Source organism: Acanthaster planci, linkage group LG12 (assembly GCF_054643075.1).
Source record: "Acanthaster planci isolate LZ-2023a linkage group LG12, COTS_SCS, whole genome shotgun sequence".
Classification (NCBI taxonomy): domain Eukaryota; kingdom Metazoa; phylum Echinodermata; class Asteroidea; order Valvatida; family Acanthasteridae; genus Acanthaster; species Acanthaster planci.
In genome coordinates this window covers 4,701,334-4,726,883 of record NC_141788.1, presented here as the reverse complement: position 1 = coordinate 4,726,883, position 25,550 = coordinate 4,701,334, and the positions used below count along the sequence as shown (strand labels likewise).

Below are 25,550 nucleotides of genomic sequence, written 5' to 3'. Positions count from 1 at the left end.
AACAACTCTAGGTTTGATATCCACAGGGACAGAAGTCTGTCGGAAGGCAGTGGTCAGAGTACCTGAAGAAGAAAGAGAACCCATCTTTCCTGGACCTACTGCATGAAGATATGTAGTCATCTCGAATTTCGTCAAAGATGCCTTGCACTTGTATAAGCTTTTGGAAATAAAAAAAATTGAAAATATTAACCTGTAGCTTACAATGCTCTGTGCTAGTTATGTAGTGGTTTGAACAGGTTGGTTCATCTCATCTTGAAGATGAATTATGTGAAGATATTTTATAAAGAGGAATTATGGAAAGATATTTGTATTTCAATGATCTGGCTTTCATTAATGACATAAGTTTTAATTTTTATCTCAAGGATAGCGTGCTTCTATGCATGTTAGACAAACAAAAATAGCCCACAAAGTTCACAACAGCGGTTTTTTTGGGGGGAGGGTCTTTTAAAAGTTGGATCTCACTTTCAATTTTGGGAATCATGTAACAGACGGTCTTTGTAGAAACTTGCACACATCATGTAGGAATAAACAGTGCGGGAGGTAATTGGATTTGGTAGAGGAATACTTGAGGTGTTAAAAACACCAACAAACAAATATAGTCTTAATGAACAAAACAAAAGCAGAACCTGAGGCCAATCACGAATCTCCCCTTAGGCTCCGTCAGCATGATTGGTGGCCTTTTAGAAACTTCAACATCCAATCTTCATCAGCACCCTCCGTATTACCATACCTACCCTGAAGTATTCTAAATCAATGACCGGTTTATTTGAGGGTAGACACTCGTATTGGGAATGGACTCGGTGGCGACCAGTCCGTGTGAAGCATTGATGCACGGAACTCCGCCAAACCACCCACAGTTCCAAACATATCGATCTCTGATCAATATTTCAACATTACCAAATGCCGTATCAGTTTTATAAAATGGACTGTAGTATTGTTTCCAGCAAAATGAACCAAGCATAACGGGTACGTTGTAACAATACAAAGTGCACAGGCCTAAAACCATGACGACTACGTTACCAACCTGTAACCTTTGTTAAAACAGGTGCTGGTAAGCCTAGTAAAAATACTCTCTTTCACAAAAGGAAGCATGTGTCGCATATTAGTGTGGGTGGTTTATTTTATTGCTTCAACTATGAATTTTATTATGTTTAAAGAATCGTTTAATTAATTAAAATTTTCATTCAAATCTCAAATGGGCCTGTACACAGCAAAACAAATTGCTCTTTAAAAAAGACTCTAAAAGCAAACCCAATTTTGGGTTGAGTAAAAAGGGCCCCCTACTGCGCCCGCTGTAGACAGTGATCCTTTGGACGTTCTTGCACATGTGCAGTCGCATCCGGTGCAGCCGTTTGTACTGCTTCGGTGTCGAGATGTCCATGGTGCAAATAAAGATCTACAGTCGCGGGCTTAGTGGTATCTTTACGAAGAAACGAACACCCAGTGTCTGACCTGGAGAGGCCCCATGCTCCAGAAGAGCCCCACTGATTCAGCCCCTACATGGAAAATAAGTACCATATATTCTTGTACAGGAAATTTTAAAAGGTCCTGTAAACGTATGTAGCACAATTGAAGTGACTCTCAGTCAAGACTATTCTGAATAAAAACGAGGTGAACGGTGTATATCTTCCCCATAGTTTTTTTAATCTACAAAGTATCTGTATTATCTTTACAATGGTCTTTTCGTTTCTGATGAAACTTTGGTACCTTTAAATACCACACTGTTTTTCAAAGAAGCCCAGAACAAATTCTAGAAATTCCTAATCAGATCTATACGACTTTTGAAAGGGTCAAATGCAACTTGATTTCCAATAAAAAGCACATACAGTCGTGTCCATAAAAAGTCGGTCAGTTCATAGTTCCAGTCACAAGTCCTCACAGAATGTGAACAGTGACAAGGAAATGCTTTTAGCCACCAGTCATTTAAATAGCTTCAATGTGTAGCCGAAATTACTGGATGACGTGTGATAGCCTTCCAGTGATGAATTTGCGGGGACTTGTTGATTGCCGCACAGTGGACATGACAACAATACTGTGTAATGTTTGGAAGAAAATCAAGGAGGAAATGTCCATGTGAACGGAAAAGGTCAATTATACCATTGTACGTACCACCTAAGGAAATCTGGTTGGGGACAGCAACAACTCCTCCATTGTTAGTTATGTAATGACCGTGACCTTCAAACTTCACTTCTCCAAACCGGGTTTCCAGCTCGTAGGCAGATCTGGTCGACGGAGACGATCAGACACTAGGGGTGTGCATTTGCGGGTATTTTTAGAACCGGGTACCCGTTTTTTAATAACATCGGGTACCCGGGTACCCGGAAAAGAGATCGCCTAGTAACAAATGGCATTGCACGCGACCCGGTGGATCATGTACCCGAAACACGGTTCTTTTTGGTACATAGGAAGCAAGCAAAACATTGTTCTAAACGTCGGAGTTAATCTCTCCTACCTTTTTATCAAACGAAATTGTTACCTTCAGTTTGCAATTTTTTTGTGGGTGTATGAAACAGAAAAACAAATCTTCACGGGAAACGTCAGAAAAGAGAACAGAGCTGCAAACCACCTACATGATACACGCACCTGCAAACGCTCAAAGGAAATGTCCCGGATGCTGCTTGACCACGTACACGCGGAACGCATGTGGCGTGCACAAATGGTGAGCGCTGGTCGTGTCACGTGCGGACCAGATCAGTGCTATGTACGACACCGTAAAAATACCACCGTAACTCGAACAATGCCCACACCATTACATCCACTTATTTTGAAGAGTCAAATTTAAAAAAAAAACGCCACCAAAATGCTTCAAACGGCGTTAAAAGTATCGGAAGTCTATATAGGGTTACGAGTCATCCCAAGTTCATTTCTTTTCTGACAAGGACCAACACGTTGCATAATTATAAATCAACGTAGCTGCAACTGTGTAATCCTGGCTTTCAAGACGCTGAAACCATAGAGCTACAACCCACCTGATTGCAACGCGGGCCCAATTGTAGTGCCCTTCAGGAAGTCCAATCGCTGACACTACAGCGGCCATGTGACCGTAAAAAGAACGGTCATGTACCACACAAAGGGAAGCCCAAGTGAAAAAATAGCAGCGCTTCACGTTGTTAAATGACTAACGATACGAAAGTTTTGCCACACGAAGGTACGTACCACGATGAAGTAGTTTAGTTTAATAAATATTTTTTCAGGATAACTCCATTACCCTGAGGATCAGTTGTCGAGATTTTAATGTATAAGTACTTCGACAAGTGACATTTGATTGGCCGACTGTATTATGACTTGCACATGTCAACATTTCCTTTTTTTCCGAGTGAAAAAATACTTAGATTTGAAATGCTTTAGTACATGTTCATACAAAAAACATCATTCCTGCTCTTTTGGTCAATTCCTCATCCACAGTTCCGCTGAATCACTGAGGAAATTCAAGTTGCTTTAATTTAAAAATAATTTTGAAACGGAATATTTCTTTGTATAAAACTTAACTAAACTGATTCTCTGACTCTTTGGGTTTGTAGCGCACATGTAGTGCTTTGATTATAAAAAGAGGCCGATCAACCGCACAATTTGTGCGTGATCGCTACTTACCGCACGCCGTGTGGAGTCCCAGTACCGCTGGAATATAACACAGTCCGCTGTCGCTTCGTCGTCAATCCCAACATAAAGTAATTTTCATTCATATTGTTTTATTTGACAAAAATACTCTTAATTCAAAGAGTAAGCACTACTTATTCCGCACAAAAGTCATTTAAGCCGACAGGGTTTGATAGTTACAAATACAGTCATGCAAGTGTACATCAACAGCGCTACCCCCTCATAAGACAAAACTCCTTCGGTCTCTTGTTCATATAGGTTTGGTACAGTCATTTTCCGAGTTCCGGATCACGAAAATTATTCACTACGACTGCAGCTAAAAATCCTCAAATTCGATTGAAATATGGTCAGAAGTCAACTTTGTGTTTTGGATATACTTCAATTTTTTTTTCAAAATCTAAGCTTTTATATTTTGACTCACAGGATCGATCGACGAAAGTGACGATGACACCTTTCCTAGTTCTGGATCGGTTTAGGATCGAGACAAAAACGTCTTCACAAATAAAAAGTAACCATACGAAAAATCCATTTTCAGCCAAAACCATTGTAAAAAGTTGCTTTTCTAATAGAGAATCTTTTAATTTTGAGAAAATTAGATGAAAAATAAGAATTCCAATGAATTAAAAAGGTAGAAATTACGTAAGGTTTGACTCGACTTTTCAACTGTACAGTGAGCTATCAACGTTACCCTCCCCGCGCCGCACAGTTGACGAACCCATTACGTCACGTACATTTCTGCTGCGCCCGTGTAGTTGAGTTCGCAACGACTTTACGTGGTAACGCCGCGCGATCCGAGAGTAGGGGAAAAGCTTGCAGTTTTCGGTAAATTACAAAAACGGAAACTCTAAAAAAGTCATTTTGATTAAGCAGACATCAGATGCAAAGGTTTATATGACTATTCAATTTAAAGAAATATTTAAAATCACACGTAGCGAGTGACCTATCGCCCGTGAATTTTAGTGGTTTTTTCGCTCTTGTGAACTAGGAAATTCCGGAACTAGGAAAACGACTTGCGGTACAATGGGCGGAGTGGGTAACAAAATTAGCTGTCGATCTCCGAATTCAAGTTTCATGTATGACCGCGGGACCGGGTTTTCATCGGCACGGTGGTTTTTCATGAAGTCTGTTCTTCAGTAAGAAATTTCACAGACATTTTATGCATGAATGTTTGTTCCTAATTTATTTACTTTACTTTTTTACGGGTACCCGGCCCGGAAAAATGGAACCGGGTTTTGAAATCGACGGGCGGGTACCCGGGTACCCGGCACAGGCCTATCAGACACTCCAACAGAATGTTATGGTCAGAACCAACAGTAAGGTTTTTTCAATTTTTGGAAGTTTTGATTATTCTATCAATGGAAGATGCTAATACATGTAATTTTCTTCATTCAGATATGATTCAGAAACAAGAATGATGTTCAGCTTGTTCTCAGTTGTAAGTTTAAGTTGATTTCAATTATTCAGGTGGGACTGGTTACTGTTTTGAAGGCTACAGGTCAGAGTATTTTCTTTCATAAGGTTGTAAACAGAATGGATTAATTCATTACTCAATCGTACGACTGAAAGTCGGCTAGCAATGTCATAAGGCCATATAGATTAAACAATTCATGTTTTATGAATACATTTTTGTAAACATATATTTGCACATTATATAAACATGAACACTGGTAAGATGAAACAGCGAATGCGTAGTATGGATACTGGCGACTAGAGGACGAGGCTAGACATTGTGCTGCACGTGGCTCCAATGTTGTTCGGCTTACCAGTTATATCACGTCATTTTATACATTACGCTGTATATCGATAGAGGCAAAGGAAACTGTCCTTAGTTTACATGGAACATGTATCATCAGTTTTCTAATGTTTGTTTAAACATTAGACTTTGCAAACGTAAAATAGTCACGACTGTTTATCCATAACTGAGTGTGTATATAGCCTATAGCCGCAGGCTGCAGTGAACAACGTATGGCAACCAGGATACACTAAGTACTACATAAAGGCGTGGCAACAATTTTTATATGATATAAGTCTACGAAGCAGAATTAGAGTCAACAATTCAAAGTACAGTGTGTTTGAAAAAAATTACATTCCCCCCAAAATTCCTTTTTTTAAAAAAGCATTACATTTCTCGAAAACATGTTCCGATCTTTTTGACTCTAATTCGGCTTCGTATAATTCACTATAGTAAACATATCAACCCCGTTGAAGGACTTACCGAAAGTAGGAACTATGTACCCCCGGAAGAAAAATGTGAGTTTGTTTATGCATTCAACTGGGGACCCTGAACAAAAGAGGACAATAAGGTCCCCGATTGACAGAGGGTCCCCAATTGACAACTGTGTACAAAACGTATGGGTGGTCTTCTAAAAAAGTTAAAGTACAAACAAAAGAGGAACAATAGGGGGTCCCCAGTTGCAGGCAAATACACACTTGCTTGGGGGGGGTTCGGGGGAAATTGGCCTTCCTATTCCTTCCTGCGTGTTTTTTTATTAGATATTTATTATAGGACTTTCTAGGGATCCTGTCGTGGTTCTTGATCTTGCCGCCTTGTGAAAGCTACCAGTGCTGAAATCTCAGACTTTAATTCTTTTTGACAAAATCCCCCAGAGGCACGTTTATAGCCGTAATTCAGATGCTAGTGTCCCCATCTTGTTGTATTAAAAAACTAGTTCCCCAAAATTCTACTACTGGTGGAGAGGGTCAGAAGTACTGTTTTTCAAGATGAGCTGCCTGGCGTGTGTAACTACACGGTTACCTCTTGAAACTGACTGTTGAACTAAATATGAGCGTAAAAGGACCCACACTTCTGCTTGTCATGCAGAAAATGAGATGTAGAACTATTCTAAATGTTCTAAATACGAATGAGCATCAGTGTAAAATACCACGGACAGTACTGAGGAAACATGACACAGCACGTCTGGACAGTCTTACCTTCTAATAATGATGGATCTTGCTATCGGAAAATATTCCTTTAATATACTGCGGACAGTTACCAAACAGCGTTAGCCTAAGTTCAATCTAGTGGCTCGGATTACCTCTTCATGCAGTGCCAGTCAAGGATGAAGGGGTGACTGTCAAACGCGCCGATGTACTATAAGGTCTGACGTCATCTTCTGAAGATAATTTCAAGCGGGACAGAGGCCCGTGAACTTAGTGTATCAAGTCCGTAATGTACTACAGTAACACAGATTACCAGAAGTCGTGCTCGAAGCGCTAGTACACCAACTTCAGGTAATGGTTCAAGTCTTCCGGCTTTTATAGGCCCGACGCCTTCTAGCAAATTACAGTAAACCCAATTTGGGTAAATATGTGTGTCGACGACAGGGAAATCGACGGTGATGGGCCGGAAAATGGGCCTTTCACGAGAAGTGCCAGTCGCCGCAATACGTGAAGAGAGCCTGGGCCTTTATCTCCACCAAAACGTCAATTTCTGGAGACTTGCTTGGTTTCGAGATGTATTGCCACACTTGTCGGCATGTGTATGTATTGCCACATGCCGACAATTTTAGTCACTGTAAAGTTTCGCGCTCAATGGTGGGGGGGGCTACAAATACAATGTCATTTTAGAAACTATATAGGCCTACTATAAAATGAGATGTTTAATGTTAATGACAATCACACTCGATCCATTTCAAAATGAAATCCGAAAACCATACAAGTTCACTTCTCAAGTATACAAAGCGTCGAGTCTTAGTATACCCGTAAAATTGCCACTTATCAGTGAAAGTTATGGTTCGACGTTTGAGACGCTCGATAATTTTATGTGATCTTACTGAATTCTGGGAAGAATCTAAGCCTATGTGAACCCCCATTCCAAACCAATCGGATGTGCCCCTTTAATTTAACGGGGTCATGCGTCTATGGGCTGTGTTTCCCGTGTCAGCTCTGTGTTTCCTGAAGGGAATTTCCAGCATGCACTTTCATTGCACATGATCAGGTTACTTTATGTTTTCTCTACGATGAACGACAACTACATGTTTCAGTATCGAGTCACTCCTGCCCTGCAATAAAGCTTGCGTTAGGTCACCAGTGAATCTGTACATGGACGATGGAGGAAGCTTGAAGCAACGAACGTGTATATGACCATGTATAAATTATAATAAGCGTGACTCTTTTGATCAAACAAAATCAACTTGAGTTCGGATCGCTGCACGCGCTCGGCGGGCCCGTCCACGTGTCGCACGTAAAGCGCATGGATTGTGTATGTGTTCGGTCTGTTTTAAATACATGTATTACGATGTACCTGTAATTTATGGGATTCTTTCCATATTTTTGTTGCTGATTGAGGGGGCTTAAGTTTAACTGCACGGTGATGAGTTCCTTGCTCTATGGTCTAAACTAACATGGCAGAGGCTGTATAAACATGTATATCATCTGCTTCCTTGCTCTATATATCGCAGAATCTATAATAATGATCTGCCAGAGGTGACACTGGTAACGAAACTTTCTCCAATGTAGAGGATGGGAGGTTAATCAGCCAGCTTGGATGCTATACCACAAGGAATGTGATTATCAACGTCTTGGGGTGCACTTTAACGTACATTGTGTTACAACTTGTGTACAAGATTATAGACTTGATGGGCTAACATATATAGACTACGGTACTGAAGAAATATGATTTGACCGTTTGCGTAGACGTAGCAATGAGACTATGAATTTATTAAACATAACTTCTGATGGTTCATTGTACAGTAGGGTCTATGGCAAGTCCCAAATTTGAGGAGTAACTCCTCAGAAAATGGATTCTGCAGCAAGAGTGATAGGCATGTGTTGCTGTTTCATAAAATGCCATACTAAGAAATCGCTCCTGGATTGAATGACATTTTCTTTCAGGTTAACGGCCAATGGCATGGGCTAGCTTGAAATACACTTGGGGAGTAAAACCTCAGTGTTTTCAAAATTTCACAGGTGCATGTACATGTACTATCATTAATAAGTGTTTTAATAAGATGTTCTTTCTTTGCATGTATGGCAGTTTCGAGTGTGCTTATCTGCCATGCAAATTTTCATTGCATAAGCAGTATTTGGTTTACTGGCAAACGCATGCATACCATCGTGTACTGTAGGGATTTTGTTGACTGTATAGAAAGTCTTGTGTAGTTTGGAATTTCCTCACGTCAACTCCCTAGAGAACTCAATATTGAGTTTAATTTTGATGTGTTTGAGGGTGCGTTTAAATGACTTCTGAATTAGAGACTTGACACGTGAGATTTGACCATGGATAGTGACTTTATTTGAGCGTTGACTCTGTTTTTGCTTTCAAATTTGCCGGTATGATGCAGCATCGCGAGGGAATAACCAGTGGCATTAGGCCTACCATTTGATATAATTTCAGCCCATTTTATTATCATTGGAATTATTGATTCACTTCTGGTGTTTTTTCCTCTTTACCAGGTTGCCATGGATGTTAATTTTTCAACCTATCTCTCTGGTTTTAATGGGTTTGGTGGCAGTTTTAACCTTCAAGTGTTGGCCAATGACATAGGCTTACACCAAGAGTACAGGAAGGCACTGAGGAGCGGCTCGCTGCCCTGCAATCGACTAAGGATCCTCACCATTGGCGATAAAGGTGTTGGCAAGTCTAGCACCCTGAAGTACCTGTGTGGAGAGGTGTGTGACCCAAATGCTGAGCTGCAGGCAACAGAAGGAATTGACATCACCATAGGCGAGACCTGTGACCAGGAGCCAGCCTGGAGACCCAGCACCACTGGTGTCTGCAAGTCGGCTGATGACCCTGGCCTTTGTGCGGCTTGGTGTGTCTGCAAGGGCATTGATATTATGGGGGGTGTCTTAAACACCGTCAAAAAGGACGCTTTATCTGAGGATGATCACAGTGTTCTCAGAAAATCTCCACAAAGTCGTGGCCACAACCAAGATACGTCCGCAACTATTGGGGACGTCAGAAGAGCATTTCAGGCACTCAGTAAAATTGTCCTGCATTTTTTTTATCAAGTGAAGCTTGGTGGCCCATCATTTGTGCTCTTTGCCCTGTTTTCGTACACAGGCATCCTGAATGATTTTGGCGTCCTGTGCTGGCTTGCCATATTTTTGTCACTGCCTGCATTTAAATCAGACTTCCATTCCGCGTATCGCTTCATTACGTCAGTGTCTTTTCATGTCGTTTTGATTGGTGTTGCTGTCTTGGCAAAAGAGTACAGTGCCCAATTAAGAGATAGTCATCAGTTGGGGCCGTTGTGTGCAGTAACTGTATCCTTCATCTTGTACATTGGAGTGTGTGCTATGAGTGCTGGGTTGGGTTTGTTGTGTGGGCTTGGGTGTCGCAGTGGGGTCGCAGTTGCATACTGTCTGATGAAACCAAGGCGTCTGTTTTGTCTGAACGGCAAATCGCTGGCCCCCTTGGTCATTGGCAATCTCTTAGGTGTTCTCCTCATGCGAGACGGCTTTAAGGGGATTCAGAAAATTGTGAAGAGCCATCAATTTTTCTCAGTAAGTCTGTTTACCGTGGTTGTTTGCGGGCTGGTGACAAATTATTGGCCGTGGGTAAGTTACTTAGGAGACGTGTACATGTACATGTCAGATACTCTTGCTGGCATTCTAATGGGCTTTGTGCATCCCTATGGAGCACTGAGAGGCCGTGAGATAACTGCCGTTAGGAAGCTCATTCTTCCTTACACGCTTAAGAAGTCTTTTGGCTTTGTTGTTGCCATCATAGTCGGGAAGATGATTGGTTGGGAGATTGTGATGTTTAGCAAGACATCGACATGGTTGTCAATTGTTTGTTCTGTAGTCACTGCTTGTGGGTTCCCAGTGTATGACTGGTTGGTAGCTCAGAAGATCAAAAATCTAGAAAAGACTGGCATCCCAATCACGACCTTTCAGAAGTTTCTGATGGATGCTTCCATGGGAGATAATCCTGTTAGCCTCAAGATGCATTTCTGGGACAATGCTGGTGACAGCGTGTACCAGACCATGCAACAATTCTTCAGACCGGCCGAGGCCGTTTATCTCCTGGTATTCAATTTAGAGGATGCCCGTAAGGATGACCAGCAACAGCTCCAATGCTTGCGCCAGTGGCTGTTCATGGTGAAGGCTCATTCCAAGAATCCAAACACTCTGGTTTTTGTCATTGGCACTCACCGGGACAGCGTCGAGATTGACTTCATCACAAACTTTGGTTCCCAGATTGATGACCAACTCTACAATGACTTCTGTAGTATATTGGCTATCAACGGCGACAAGGGGCCTCTTTACGTTGTGGAGAATTCCAAGCCATTTGATCAAGATGGGCTACACCTTCGCCAGTCAATCATTAGCATTGCAAAGACGACCCCTTTCATGAGAGAGCTCTTCCCCATTCGCCATCTACGTGTCCTGAGTAAGATCCAAGATATGCAATCCGATGAGAGTCTGCCTTGGATCATGACCACATCTGACCTTCTGCATTGCATAGGCAATGAAGACTTGACCCAGGATGAGTTGCACAAGGTCCTGGTATGTCTTCATCGCACTGGTGACATTATATACAGAAGCGATGATACCCTGCTGAAGGAGTATGTCATCATCAGACCTCAGGGCCTGCTGGATGTTTTGAAGGCAGTTGTACGTATCCCTCCCAGAGATACTCGCAGATTGACCGAGGCAGAAGACTGGTTAGCACTGGAAGTAGAAGGCATTGCCTCTTTGAAGCTGATCAGGGCCATGGTTGGATCAGAGAGCCTCCTACCTTGTGTGTTGCAATTGATGGAGGGGTACGACCTACTGACACCAATCTATTCAAGAAGCTCCCATTCAGCACCTCACCAGGAGCAAGAGGATGAGGACTGTCACCCAAGCTTGGATGTTTTGGGATGTGCCCAACAGAAGCTTCCCAATTACTGCATCTTACCAAGTCACCTGCCAGAGTTCAGAGGGGATGAAGCAGACTTTTGGGAACCCTCGCCAGAAGATGAAGAATACTTTTTTGACTTTGGCTATGTGATTCCGGACCCATTATTTCATCGTCTTCTTGCCAAGTGTTGGTGTGACAGAGATCCCAATGAACGGGTGAATATCAGAATCCACAAGGCAATTACATGAACTGATTAAGAATCGTTCAACATCACCTCACAAAACATTAATTCAGTATTCTTGGGACTTCTTTGTTGCAGGTCTTTAAAACCAGAGGCCGTTTCAGATTTCAGGGATCAAATTTCTACACCATTCAGCTAAGGAGGATTTCTGTCTCCCAGAACACAATTCAAGTGACCGTCTTGCATGATGGATACAACAAGTGCTCGTTACATGTAATGCATGTCAGACTGTTGTTTAATTGGTTTTTGTGCACATCAACCTACATCACTGTCAGCAAAACTTATTTCTTGTCCCTTTGTAAAGAACAATTCCAAAATTATTGCCTGGCTTGAATACAAAGTCCTATTGAGCAGCATCAGGTTTATGCTCACCTGACACCTTTGCATCTCAGTCCACACTTTTTAGTTAAGGAGAAAATTCCTGAAGCTGATGGCATCTCAGACTGATAGCCAGTGGTTATGAGAATATTCAGACTTGAACTCATCTCCCGTCTCTTGCATAGATCCTCCAATTTCTTCATACTCATCTGAAAGATATCCGTGGCAGGGATTTCCCCAACCTGCCGTACACCTGTGGACCTGCCTGCCGTGCCTGCAGCTCGGACAGCTTCCTGCGGATCTTGAAGGTTTGTGGTGATGACAAAGAGTTCCCCACGGCCAACATAACATTTGAGGCCTTCATGCCACAGGGCAAATACCATGAGGTTCATCTGACACCACAGGTACGTCACCAGCAAATACACCCTCCTTCCCAAAAGTCAAAGCTACCTCTCCCCGTCAAAAGAGCCGAAGAGGCAAAAACCAATCTCCTACACTAAAGCAACGTGTTTTACTACTTTGCTAGATGCCTTATTTTTTTCTAATAAGTATGTCAAACATCACTTCGGTTTTTGGCATTTGGAGAAAAGTGACAATACTCTGACAATTGAACAAGTTTCTGAATTTGATAAGTGTTGACAAAGTTTTCCTTGTGGAATATTCGTGGGCAAGGCAAAATTGGGCAGATAGCCCAACTTAATAATGCTCTCACATTAATTATATTTAAAGCTGAAGGTAACTTGTGGAAGGCGAAGAATCAGCTCTTCAAATTCAACACTCAATTCGCAAACAGATAGTCAGGTGTCTGAAGGTAAAATTTATGTCACAGAGCTTGTCAAGTTTCCAACTTTGCAATGTTTTGGAGGCCAATCGTGCTTTGATTCAAACTTACGGTACATAATGAGAAACTGTAGGTGAGACAAAATATTGATGCATGATCGTTTGCTTGCGTACACCCAAGTGTGTATTAATTTTTTATTCCTTTCAGATTTTGTACCGATGAACCAAATTTCTATTGGTGAAACATCCAATAGAGTGACTGTCATTACTGCAGGTAACAACTCTAGGATTGATATCCACAGGGACAGAAGTCTGTCGGAAGGCAGTTGTCAGAGTACCTGAAGAAGAAAGAAAACCCATCTTTCCCTGACCTACTGCATGGACATGTAGTAATTTCGATTCTGTAAAAATCCTTTGCACTGACATACGCTTTTGTAAATTGAAAAAATAGTTGAAAATATTAACCAGATAGGTTATGTAAGGGTTTGAACAGGTTGGTTGTACATCGCATCTTGAAGATTAATTATGCTATTACATTTCTGTATTTTAAAGATACTGCTGGCATTAATGACATAAGGTTTCATTTTCATACATGTTAGACTAATTAAAAAAGCCCACAAAGTTCACAAGAGTTGTGCGTGGATCTCAAGTTTAAGCTGTGAATCGTACCGACGGTCTTTTTGCACACATCATATGGGAACAGTGGGGCAGGGGTAGTCTCCTTGAATTTGGCAGAGGAGTATTTGAGGTGTGACCTAGGCCGAAGAAACAACCTGTCCTTTGGAAATCTTCCATTCCTCTCCTTGAACCAAAACAAACCGGCTATTTGCCTGTTCATGTGTAACATAGTTTCTTCAAAATAGCACAGCATGATGCAATGCAACACAATATATGGAATCTCTCCTTACAAGCTGGAAACTAGAGTGGGTGGTTTTTATGACAACTGTGATTTATGGGGCACTACACAGTTTATTTCCGTGACTGCAACTGGCTGTGTGTACTCTCAAGATAGATTTTATGTCTGTGCTAACATGGCTAAAGGTCGTTCAGATAATAGTATTGCAATACCTGGTTTTACAGTACTTAAAGGTGCATGCTGAAGGCATTATTACAGTGCAGGGTTTTCATTTTTCATCCTAATTAATATCAACCACACGGTTTGATGGAGATTCTTGTGAGATTCACAACAAACACTGGTAGATTATATGGAATACATCAGTTCAGAGGCTATTCACGAAATGCTAACTTTTTGTGTCTTTGAAGCAATTTATTATACCATTTGTAGAAATATTATCAATGTTTAGTTTTTAGGATTATTTAACTTTTTTTATTGTATGAAACAAATGTACTTTTTGTAGATGAGAGTTAATTTCACTGTATGGAAACTCAACTGGTAAAGGCAGATTAAAAATTCACATTTAATGTGAGCTAATGAGTTAAATGGGTGAAAAATATATTTGAGAAGCAAAAGTTGCTGGCAATTCTGGAAACTGCCGGTTAATATTGAGTTCACAATATATTTTCACAGTGAATGTAAGCCAACCCCTAAGGAATTCAATAGGAGCTGTAGAAACCGTTGATAAAAATGACACACACTTTTGCAAAAATGATACATTACACCCCCCCAAAAAAATAGTTCCGCTTCCTGTACATGACATCTGAAAACAGGGTTAGTAGGAGGGGATATTTTTAATTCTTTTTTAAATTCGGATTCAGTGTCAAACTAAGTTTTCACTGCTTAAAATAACAAGCAAGGAAGGTCAGGTTACATTTGTTTCAATTGAAAGTAAGGAACTCTATCTTAAAGGGTACTACTTGTATGTATCATTAAGTCCACTGGACCTTCTTCCACCACTTTCAAGCTAAAAATACGCATTTTTAGTCTATTTCCAATTTTGCGTATCCCCCCCCCCAAAAAAAGATGAAACAAATTCAGGATCACTCTATGTAAGTAAGGTAGATCAGAAGACAGGTAGCATTTTTTTTCTGGCTTCACTGAAATTCAGAATAGTTCTTCAAAGTTAAGTGGATGAATAAAAACTGCGACTCGATAGCAATTTGTTCTTAAGCCTATGAATCAAACACCCATGTTACTTAAAAAGCTACACCCAAAGCTATTATTTTTGATGAAAAAAAAATTTCATGAAATGAAACTATTTGTCAGCTCATGTACTTCTTCAGTGTTTGCAGGATAACTACTTTTCACCCTGAAGGCTTTACTCTTACTGGCCCAGGTCCTTTCTGCTGGGGCAGAAAGGGTTTTACGGATTATATTTTCCCATTTTGGCTGGGCTCCTCTGGACTCACGTGTGATAGCTTTGTGCACAACTTGCTTGTATATAACGTACGGGGACATGCATCTCAGTCTGTCACACGAGTGCAGTGCGCGCGGGTGAAGGTGTGGAAACTTTCAGTGACCTTTGACACATATCCATAGCAACTGAATTCTGTGCACATGTGCATGATGCATGTTGGTTCATACTTGCTAGAGCAGTGGTTACTATAATATGCTTGTATAAACTGTAAAAAAAGCATAAGTGCAGTATGGGTTTCATGCTCGTATTTTATTTTTCCAAACCTTGTCTTATTTTGTATAGGATGATTCAGGCCTCTAATACCTGATGCCACAAGAATATTGAGGCACCAAGCCCACGGTTGTTGGGTGAGTCAGGAATTAAGCCCATGTGTTCTTTTGTGTGATACTCATGTACAATAGTTGGAAAACATACTTTGACATGTGTATGGCTGTATACATTGTAAAATGTATCCATTTACTTAGTGTCATCGTGTGTAGTTACTTTACAGGGATTTACTTTCATCTGGGGACTTTTTAACCAGCTCTTGACACGGGTTTCTTGTTCTCGCGCTCGAACGACGGGAACAAGACCCAAGAACACTGTTCTCGGAAGAGGATCACACACCACCTCCTTGTCAGGGTTTTACAGGAACACACGGAAAAACTAGTGAGATTTTGATTTTTGAACAGCAGCAAAAAATAGAGAGATTCTATACAAAGTTGGAGACAATAGGAAGTTTTGCAAAATTAACATTAATTATTTTTCACAACACAGAAGTGTAACTCGAACAATGCCCACACCAATACATCCACTTATTTGCAAGTTTCTGATTAAAAAAAAAACGCCACCAAAATGCTTCAAATGGCGTTAAAAGTATCGGAAGTCTATATAGGGTCAGGAGTCATCCCAAGTTCATTTCTTTTCTGACGAGGACCAGCACGTTGCATAATTATAAATCAACGTAGCTGCAACTGTGTAATCCTGGCTTTCAAGACGCTGAAACTAACCTGACTGCAACGCGGGCCCAATTGTAGTGCCCTTCAGGCAGTCCAATCGCCGACACTGCAGCGGCCATGTGACCATAAAAAGAAAGGTCATGTGACCACACATAGGGAAGCCCAAGTGAAAAAATAGCAGCGCTTCACGTTGTTAAATGACTAAGCGATACGAAAGTTTTGCCACACGAAGGTACGTACCACGATGAAGTGGTTTAGTCTAATAAATATTTTTTCAGGATAACTCCATTACCCTGAGGTTCAGTTGTCGAGATGTTAATGTATAAGTACTACGACAAGTGACATTTGATTGGCCGATTGTATTATGACTTGCACCTGTCAACATTTCCTTTTTTTCGAGTGAAAAAATACTTGGATTTGAAATGCTTTAGTACATGTACATACAGAAAACATCATTCCTGCTCTTTTGGTTAATTCCTCATCCACAGTTCCGCTGAATCACTGAGGAAATTCAAGTTGCTTTAATTCAAAAATAATTTTGAAACGGAATATTTCTTGGTATAAAACTTAACTAAACTGGTTCTCTGACTCTTTGGGTTTGTAGCGCACATTTGGTGCTTTGATTATGAAAAGGGGCCGATCAACCGCTCAATTTGTGCGTCATCACTACTTACCGCACGCCGCGTGGAGTCCCAGTACTGCAGGAATATTACACAGTCCGCTCTCGCTTCGTCGTCAATCCCGACATAAAGTAATTTTCATTCATATTGTTTAATTTGACAAAAATACTCTTAATTCAAACAGTAAGCACTACTTATTCCGCACAAAAGTCATTTTGGCCGACAGGGTTTGATAGTTACAAATACAGTCATGCAAGTGTACATCAACAGCGCTACCCCCTCAGAAGACAAAACTCCTTCGGTCTCTTGTTCATATAGGTTTGGTACAGTCATTTTTTGAGTTCCGGATCGCGAAAATTATTCAGTAAGACTGCAGCTAAAAAATCCTCAAATTTGAGTGAAATATGGTCAGAAGTCAACTTTGTGTTTTGGATATACTTCAATTTTTTTTCAAAATCTAAGCTTTTATATTTGGACTCGCAGGATCGATCGACGAAAGTGACGATGACACCTTTCCTAGTTCTGGATCGGTTTAAGATCGAGACAAAAACGTCTTCACAAATAAAAAGTAACCACACGAAAAATCCATTTTCAGCCAAAACCATTGTAAAAAGTTGCTTTTCTAATAGAGAATCTTTTAATTTTGAGAAAATTAGATGAAAGATAAGAATTCCAATGAATTAAAAAGGTAGATATTGCGTAAGGTTTGACTCAACTTTTCAACTGTACAGTGAGCTATTAACGTTACCCTCCCCGCGCCGCACAGTTGACGAACCCATTACGTCACGTACATTTCTGCTGCGCCCGTGTAGTTGAGTTCGCAACGACTTTGCGTGGTAACGCCGCGCGATCAGAGAGTAGGGGAAAAGCTTGCAGTTTTCGGTAAATTACAAAAAGGAAACTCTAAAAAAGTCATTTTGATTAAGCAGACATTAGATGCAAAGGTTTATATGACTATTCAATTTAAAGAAATGTTCAAAATCACACGTAGCGAGTGACCTATCGCCCGTGAATTTTAGTGGTTTAGCGGTGGTTTTTCATGAAGTCTGTCCTTCAGTAAGAAATTTCACAGACATTTTATGCATGAATGTTTGTTCCTAATTTAGTTACTTTTTTACGGGTACCCGGCCCGGAAAAATGGAACCGGGTTTTGAAATCGACCGGCGGCTCCCCGGGTACCCGGCACAGGCCTAACGTGGACGCCGACATGTTGCTTGTCACTAACTAGGCCTACCAGCGATAACCAATAGTATGTACCCGGCATTCGAGCGGCCAATCCAAGAACGACAAATCAAGCTGTTAGTGAACATACGAGAACATGCCGCCCAAACTCTGCCTTAGAGTAGGAGATAAATATCATTGAAAGAAAATTTCTTGGAGGAATGATTAATCAGTGACAACCCAGGACATGACAAACTATACCTACTCCACTTTTTGCATTTTACGTTTTGGTTTCCCCTTTTTCCCGGTACTTTGCTTCAAGTGGTGGCCCGCTGCCGCATTCCCTCTGCTGATGTGGTAAGCATTGGTCACCGCGATGTTTTCCACCTCCGTGGTCAGCTGCATGATGTAGAAGATGACCAGGAAGACGAGGAAATGTGCACAGGAATACACCGAGACCAGCACGGCATAGAGATCAGGATACCTAGCTGGGGGCTCCAATATCACACTGGTGATGCTGAGGGCCATGGCTCCTAGCAAGGAGCAAGCAACCTGTGGAGGGAACAATGTTAAGTACACTTGGGCATTACGTCAGCAGCATATAGCCAGTGGCGCATCCAAGTCTGGGGTGGGAATGGAATTTGTTTCTGAAAACAACTGATTTTTTTCCTCATTGAAAGAAACCTCAACCCCTTTACCTAAAAATGACAGCACCATTTCTAAAATGCTGGCTCTTGTGATTGACCCAGCCTGTGCATTGAACTGGTAGTTGGTTCAATTTTGGGGGTTCCCATTTCAGAGAAATAAAGAAAAGTTCTGAAGAGTGTCTTACCAGAACTTTGAATTTGACAGACTTTTCCCTGAATGACATCCTTGCCACAACCAGGAACATGAGGCAGAGGGCAAGGTAGGGCAAGAAGAGCTGATCCTTGATGAGAAGTGGTAGCATGCTGAGAGACATACAAGCAGGTGAAAAACAAGCCTCAGTTCAAGGATACGTTAACATTTGGAAGAAACCAGAAGCCTTAGCAGAACCAGCAAAATGAGTCAGGTTAGTGTTTGAACAAAATGCAAGCTGCGACCTTGGACGTGCTTCATTTTGGGCATGTGCCGTTGGTATCTGCCTAAAGCAGAAGCACTCCCTCTTCAGTTGAAAAGAGCCATGTTGGTTGGGAGTGTTCATGTTGTTGGCATTAATGCGACCGCAACACTGCCATTTCGTAGTCATTTGTGAACCAGCGACGTGCAGTTCTGACCAACGGAACCTCTTTTTCCTAGGAATATTGCACCCTCTTTTGGTCCAGCTCGGGACTCATACCGATCTGGCTCAACAAAAATCTCGAGTCGTCTAACTTCGCCTGAAACATTACAGTGGCATCGTTCACAGTGATACATTTTACTAGGTCTTAGCAGTCATACTTACCTAAATGTGGATATAAGAAGAAACCAAGAACAGAGCAGTGGGTGAACATCAAGAAGGCAACAAACAGGCCTAGAATTGGGGGAGAGAAAGGAGATGAGAAAGGGCAAATGCAGAGACCAATTGAAATCACCTATGAGTTAACTATGAATTCAGTCTGGTATCCTGATTTTGTCACACTCTCATTTGAAATGGAATTCCCCAGACTATGAAGGCACCAATGCTGTATGAGGCCACATCCAAATTACCAGGCTGCAGCTGACATGAACATACTCATATATGGGAAACGACTGCCACTGTAAAACCACAGGCTTACACATGGCCACATTCTCTTTAAAGCCAAGTGGTTCGAGCATGGCCTCGCATGATGCCAGGCAAGTTTGACAAGTAGTTCATCTCTGCTAAGCAAACATTTTCTACTCCAAAATATATTTCTTTGAGTAGTGGCTCCTTGAAATTGGGATCTGTATATTTCTTGTCAAAATCAAAGCCTCTCCTGCCTGAACAATCTTTGGACGCAACAAAACAAGAATACAGTGGAGAAATACTAGCTTTGCACTTTCGTACTGAAACCCCTTAGACCAGGGCCAAAGAGCAGATACGGGGCGGGGGGGAAACGAGGGCAATGGACCCCCAAAACGGACCAAATGATTCGGGGGAGGGGGGGGATAATGAAATGCCACTTTGGGGGCCTACTTCCAAAAGTGTGTAAAAAGTACCAAATTGTAGCCTCAGCCCTCAGAGGTCATACAATGATAAAAATGTTCCCAAAATTGGCACCCGAAGAATTTGGCCTCCCCCCTGAAATTTTGGTTCTTCAATTATTTGCTGAGCAAAATCTTCCGGAGAACCAGTTAAAAGCCATATACTTCATTTGAAACTCTGGTTGCGGTCACCTGTATATGCTAATAAAATATTCTGTGAGATTGAAGCAAATTCTGAGATGAGCAGTGCAGTTGTTGAAAGGGGGAGGGGGAGGTTAACTTGTAAACAAAAGCCACTGAACACTTACAAAGCTACAAGAAGGATGCTCATCTCATGAACTTGATAGGAAAACAAGAAGAATACTAAAGAACTATTTATCTGTAAGAAGACAAAAGAAACAGTACCTTTAGGAAAGTACCACATCACTTTTGTCATTTTTTTTCTTATAAAGATGACAATAGTCTAAATCAAGAATTGAAAACTAGGTTTTGAGTTTTTGGAAGAGAAATATGTTTCTTGCAAAATTAAAAACCAAAAAGAAGTAATTATTTGACAGAACAAACAGAAACTAGGAAAATGAACAAAGAAATGACCAGGGCAGCATGTAGAAACTTCTACTCACCAAGGAGTAGTGAAATTTTAATATACTGCTTGCTGATCTAACGCTGGCTCTCAACAGATCAGCACACAGGGGTAGTAAGCATACCCCAGTCGTCGCTAGGCAGAGTTTGACCAATGCATCTTGGGATAGGATATTCTTGATTTTGATGATGACACTGATGCTGCACCAGAAGTTGGAGACTTTGTCCTGGGGCAAAATATTAGGGAAGAAACAGGATTACTTTTGGTGCGATCTGAGTCCAATAACATGGTCTTCAATGAATAATAATGGATAGCCTTATCCAATTCACTATGCATGTGGCCCAGATTTTCTCTTCAAAGTGTATTGATATGCCGGTTCTGAGAGGCACCAGCTTTTGAATGCGACTTGCTAAACTGACTAAGGCCATGAATTACAAAGTTAAAGAATTAAACACGAGCTGAAAATTTATCAGCTACTACAAAAATACCTGTTCTTCATTATCTTGTGACATAATTATAATATCACATTATAAGTTGAGCCATATCAATTACTTCTTTGAAACAAGTTTAGAATTAGGAGCACAACGAAGCAAATAATTTTCTGTCATTGACAGTGCAATACCTCACCAGCATCGGCACCAAAATACTTGCATCCACAACATGCCTCGTCAACAAAATATGACACCCAAAAGCTAACATTTTTGGAAATAACGACTTACCTCGAACAGCCCTCTGTCAAAGGGGAAGAGCCTACGCAACACCTGAACAAAGACGTCCATGTCTGATAAAAACGGAAGCCAACACAGAACAAAGGTAGCAATGACAACAACACCAATCTGGACTAGCTTCCAGAAACGGTATAGTAACGGCAGTCTGGTCTCCCTGCAAAACAGAAACAATAAACATGATCGTTCATGATGGCTGTGCATCTCTACTGTTAGATCCCTGTTCGTACACACAGCACTCTGGCAAAAGAAGTGAACGATTCTGTAAATGTGAACACCTTTGTTCCAGTGAAGACATTCTAAGGCTCGGGCAATGTTGGGCACAACAGCTCTAATACTCTGACAATAAGTTGCAGCAAACCCGGGCATGTGATCTGAAAAGGAGAAATGACTCTTAGTTTGACATACCAGATGCATCTTGCCAGCAGACAGCAGAAGAACGGTAGAGCATGGTACAGCTCCATCTGCTTGTAGTTCAGGGCCAAGACAAAGGCAATTGACCCCAGGAGGTCGTGATTGGTTGCCAGGGCAACCATGGCCCACAATGCAAAGCCAAGGCTGGCACAGTTGTATCTAAATCAAACTGGAGTGAAGGAAACGCTAGTATATTCTTTGCTGTTTCACATGTCAAATGTGAGAGAAGTTAAACGTGTCTGTACAAGTAAGTACAAACGTAACTAGAGAAGCTTTAAAACCTGGGACCTTTCAAAATATCACATCAATGTTTTATCTTCTAAGCCACTGGCATCTTGCCTAAATTGGCTACTTGTATCTCAACGCAAAGCTTGGGCATGATAGTCAGAATTTGTAAACCAACAGAACCCAACATTTGGGCGCATCGTGGAAAGGGATACAGTGGGGAAATTTTGAAAGAAATTAAGTGCAACAAAAATTACTGAAGCCTCCAACTTTTCTGGACCTTAGTCTTACTCTAAGAGAAGGTCCAAGACTGTTAGGTGAAGAACAGGCTACAAGACGCAATATGCATGTTAATATGAAAATGACAATATTTTGGCGCCTTTAACTGACAGATACTGTAACACACTGTGCGTGCTATTATTGCTGTGATATCATAATATTGCAGAAGTTGAAAAGTAACTTTGAAATTGAACATTGTCAGGAAGACTTTCCTACGAGATTACTTGGTAATTATTACAAAATGTAGTCTTTCAGCATGTTCAGCTCAAGATCTAAAGCATAAATTATAATGTGGTAGTCAGGTTGATGTCTGTGACAGCCAAAATGGCAACAGCGATAATTTGGAGGATGTACCATTGTAATATTTCTCCTGGATAAATTTTACATTTTTAACTGCTCTTTCAAGATGAACAGTTTGTAAAACCCAAGGATACTGGAAATGGCCGTGGTCAATGACGATCAGTCCAGGGTACAGGAGGAAGGCGGCCGCAGTCTTCAGTTGGTTGACCTCCAACTGTTCGGTCAGGGTCCAGGAGCAGAAGGCAAGGACGGCGGGGATGTAGAGCAAGACATCCACAGCCAGGACTGTGGGTCAGGGGGATGGAAGAAAGAGTCCAGAATCAATACAAGTTGCCAGAAGTGTACCATGTCTTTGTATACACAAAAACAAGTACTTAACCACTTGCTGACGGAATTATTCCTTTAACAAACTTGTCACAGTCTTGTTTTTATTTTCGGCCACAAATACTGAAATTTTTATACCACAAGATGGCACGGCCAAGTTCAAGTCCTTCACAACGCTGGACTTAATGCATGCTGACCCTTGGCGGCCACTTGTTCAAGCTCTGTGTGTAACATCTCTGACTGCACTGTCACTTTTCTGAAACTCTGAGACAATGCTTTGGAGTGATACTTAGAAAGTTTACAATTTCGTCCGACAGGAATGGTAAAGCCCCAGCAGGGGGACAGTACATAACACAAGGAGGAAAATGAGAAGACACATGCATTCCAACAGAAGTCACACATTACCTGAATACCTCATAAAAAGTTTATGTTCACGGCTCTCGTATCCTCTGGAAGAATTCAAAGCTACCCAGTCAGGATTAATCTTGTAAGCGCTGTTGAGAAAAAAAAAAGATTTGGACTCTGAAATATACCGCAAAGTCAAGTAATGGAAATCATGAAATATGCGATCTGTAAAAGAATAAATAAAAGGAAGCCGGAACACTGGGAGGACTGTGAAGCCCAAATGAGGTCTTTAGTTAAGCAGGAATGCATCATTGTGGACTACATCTGACAAACGACTGCACAGTTCTCTTGGCTGTAGCCACAACAGGGCTATCAATTTCATGGCACTGTTTAACAGTGTACAAGAAACGTTGTGCTTACTATAGCAAACAATTCTGCTAACCGTTAGCACTATTCCAAGGTGGTGCTTGGTGTCCTTGTGCTCCTGGTTGCCCGTGCTTAGAAGTTTCCATTGTTTCGTTTTGTACCTACATAAAGCAGATTTTTCCTCCTAGGTATGCATTTGCCGTGCTTACAGTCTTCATGAAATACACAAAGACCCTGTTAGAGTAAAATCGTGTGCTTAGCAGCGCCATGAAATTGGGCCCAGAACTCATCAAAATCTTCCCCCTAGTAGTAAGGGGTAAGGCAAACCACCTACATTATGCCGCACAGCCAGCTGTGGTAGGCGGTTAGAGGTGGGTAGTCTAAGCCCCAGTAGAGAAGGTCATTGTCTGTGGTGTTTGTGTACCTGCAAAGAAATATGCGTGCAGACAAAATTCAGATTGGTGAAATGTGACCAACTGGCAACCCAGACAATGGCTGTGCTCGAATTAGTTAGTTACGGCTTGCAATAACTCATCAGTCAATGAAAAATACATGAAGCCGCTATCCATCAGTGTGTGTGTTTGCAGCTGTAACCAAATAATTTCGACAGAGCTTCTCTTACATGTAAATCTAAGAAAATCCCATCCGAGGGTCTAATTTTTGAGAAGCTGCTTGACGTTTAGCAGACAAATTGTGTTGAAGTGTATCAAGCAAAGATTTTGCAGAGTAGCCATGTCAACAGCTGCATGCACTCAGCAATAGACATGTATACTGTTGAATTACTATTTTAAGAAAAATCTGGTTGTGCCCTCCAGCCCACAGCCTCTGTGAAATGAATGGAAGCTCTTCAAGCAGAAAATCACTAAGCATGAAATTGTGCGTTGGTTTTGAGTAATGAGTAAAGCCAACATCTCACTGCGCTTGATGTCAAGCTCACCGGACTGCATTTTTGCCAAGGGAGGGGGAACTGCGAAGCTGGGACGTGTGATTAAGTTTACAAAAAAGAAGAAGGGGCTATGAGTGTGTTCCAGCACTACAATCCCAAAAGTTAGAGGGGGCAGGTGTACTGCAGCACTGCACGAGTTATTGATGTCCAAAGACGAGTTTATGTGATCTTTGTTACCACTGTTTGATGGGCAGGTTTGTGGTGATCTCCATCCAGTGCCTCTGTGCTTCATAATCTCCAAACATGGGCGGTGTGCCTGCACCTGTAAAATGACGACGATGATAAATCAACAAATGAAAGGCATGAATGCAGCCAGCATTGAAACAATACCATACCCGACCCCGGCAAGCTCGGTGGTCGAGTGGTTAAGACATCTGCACTAGTAAGCAGGAGGTCGTGGGTTCGAGTCCCACCCAAGTAAGCTTGTGAGGTTTTTTCGCAAGCTCTCGGACAGTCACTGAGCATACAGTGCTTATTAATATACGTTGGGTAAGGGCAAACCCGTTTTATATATAATTAACATCTCCCCAACGCAAAAATACATCTTAAAAAAAAAAAGCCAAAGCTTATTGTCATAATTAAGTCCCTAATTGTACTTCAGTTTATTCACACAGCCTCAGCCTATTCAAAACTTATCCACCGCAAAGCTCTTGAGATCCCATTGTTAATATTTTGCAAGCACAATTAGTACACTTGGGACTTCTTTTTGGTAAGCTTGCAAATAAATTAATATTGTAGCAACGGGAAGAAATGTGAAAAGGCCTTCCACCCCATTCCTGACTTAGTCACACATGGGAAGCGAAGGGCAGCCTCACATTTCCTCACGAAAAAGATGCAACGACTTAAACCACAGTAAGGATTTACAACAACCTGAATATTGGTTTAAAGAAACAGCCCATCGCACTGTAACTGCTATAAAAACCAAACAGACTGTCAACGCTAGTCGATTCTCCATTGTTGTTTGAAATTGCGCGACAAATTTTATCAATATTTAGTAAAAATAAGTCAACGTCTTGTCATGTTCAATGCTACGACACTTTGTACACAGTAGATCAGGAGTCCGCCTCGCCCGAACAGTTGTATATTTACTGTGTAGTAAAAATTTCGGCGTTCATTTTACGTAAACCAGACTACTTGAATTAGCATTCTCGTGCTCAAAA

The 25,550-nt window shown here is 41.4% G+C and overlaps 2 protein-coding genes across 5 annotated transcripts; one reads left to right on the top strand and one right to left on the bottom strand.

Annotated features, from left to right (window-relative positions):
* Positions 1-211: 211 nt before the first annotated feature.
* LOC147797081 (dolichyl pyrophosphate Man9GlcNAc2 alpha-1,3-glucosyltransferase-like) lies at positions 212-25,471 on the bottom strand. 2 transcript variants are annotated; one of them, XR_015427330.1, is made up of 13 exons: positions 25,261-25,471; positions 24,568-24,652; positions 23,779-23,868; positions 23,139-23,227; positions 22,544-22,694; positions 21,600-21,764; positions 21,186-21,348; positions 20,507-20,692; positions 20,192-20,262; positions 19,183-19,251; positions 18,592-18,709; positions 17,342-18,311; positions 212-4,286 (listed from the first exon to the last, which is right to left on the bottom strand). XR_015427330.1 is itself a non-coding variant. In XM_087143993.1 (12 exons), exons 1-12 carry the CDS (start codon positions 25,343-25,345, stop codon positions 18,021-18,023), a joined length of 1,563 nt encoding a protein of 520 aa, XP_087000119.1. In that variant the 5' UTR covers positions 25,346-25,471; the 3' UTR covers positions 17,213-18,020. The 2 variants fall into 2 exon arrangements, 1 of the variants encoding a protein (XP_087000119.1); XM_087143993.1 differs by lacking the exon at positions 212-4,286 and having other exon boundaries at positions 17,213-18,311.
* Positions 4,376-13,740, top strand: LOC147797082 (uncharacterized). 3 transcript variants are annotated; one of them, XM_087143963.1, is made up of 6 exons: positions 4,376-6,828; positions 8,992-11,601; positions 11,706-11,840; positions 12,131-12,349; positions 12,675-12,756; positions 12,934-13,740. In XM_087143963.1, exons 2-6 carry the CDS (start codon positions 8,998-9,000, stop codon positions 13,065-13,067), a joined length of 3,174 nt encoding a protein of 1,057 aa, XP_087000089.1. In that variant the 5' UTR covers positions 4,376-6,828; positions 8,992-8,997; the 3' UTR covers positions 13,068-13,740. The 3 variants fall into 3 exon arrangements, with proteins under 3 accessions (XP_087000089.1, XP_087000088.1, XP_087000090.1); XM_087143962.1 differs by lacking the exon at positions 4,376-6,828 and adding an exon at positions 6,842-7,798; XM_087143964.1 differs by lacking the exons at positions 4,376-6,828; positions 12,675-12,756 and adding an exon at positions 6,842-7,798.
* Positions 25,472-25,550: the final 79 nt, after the last annotated feature.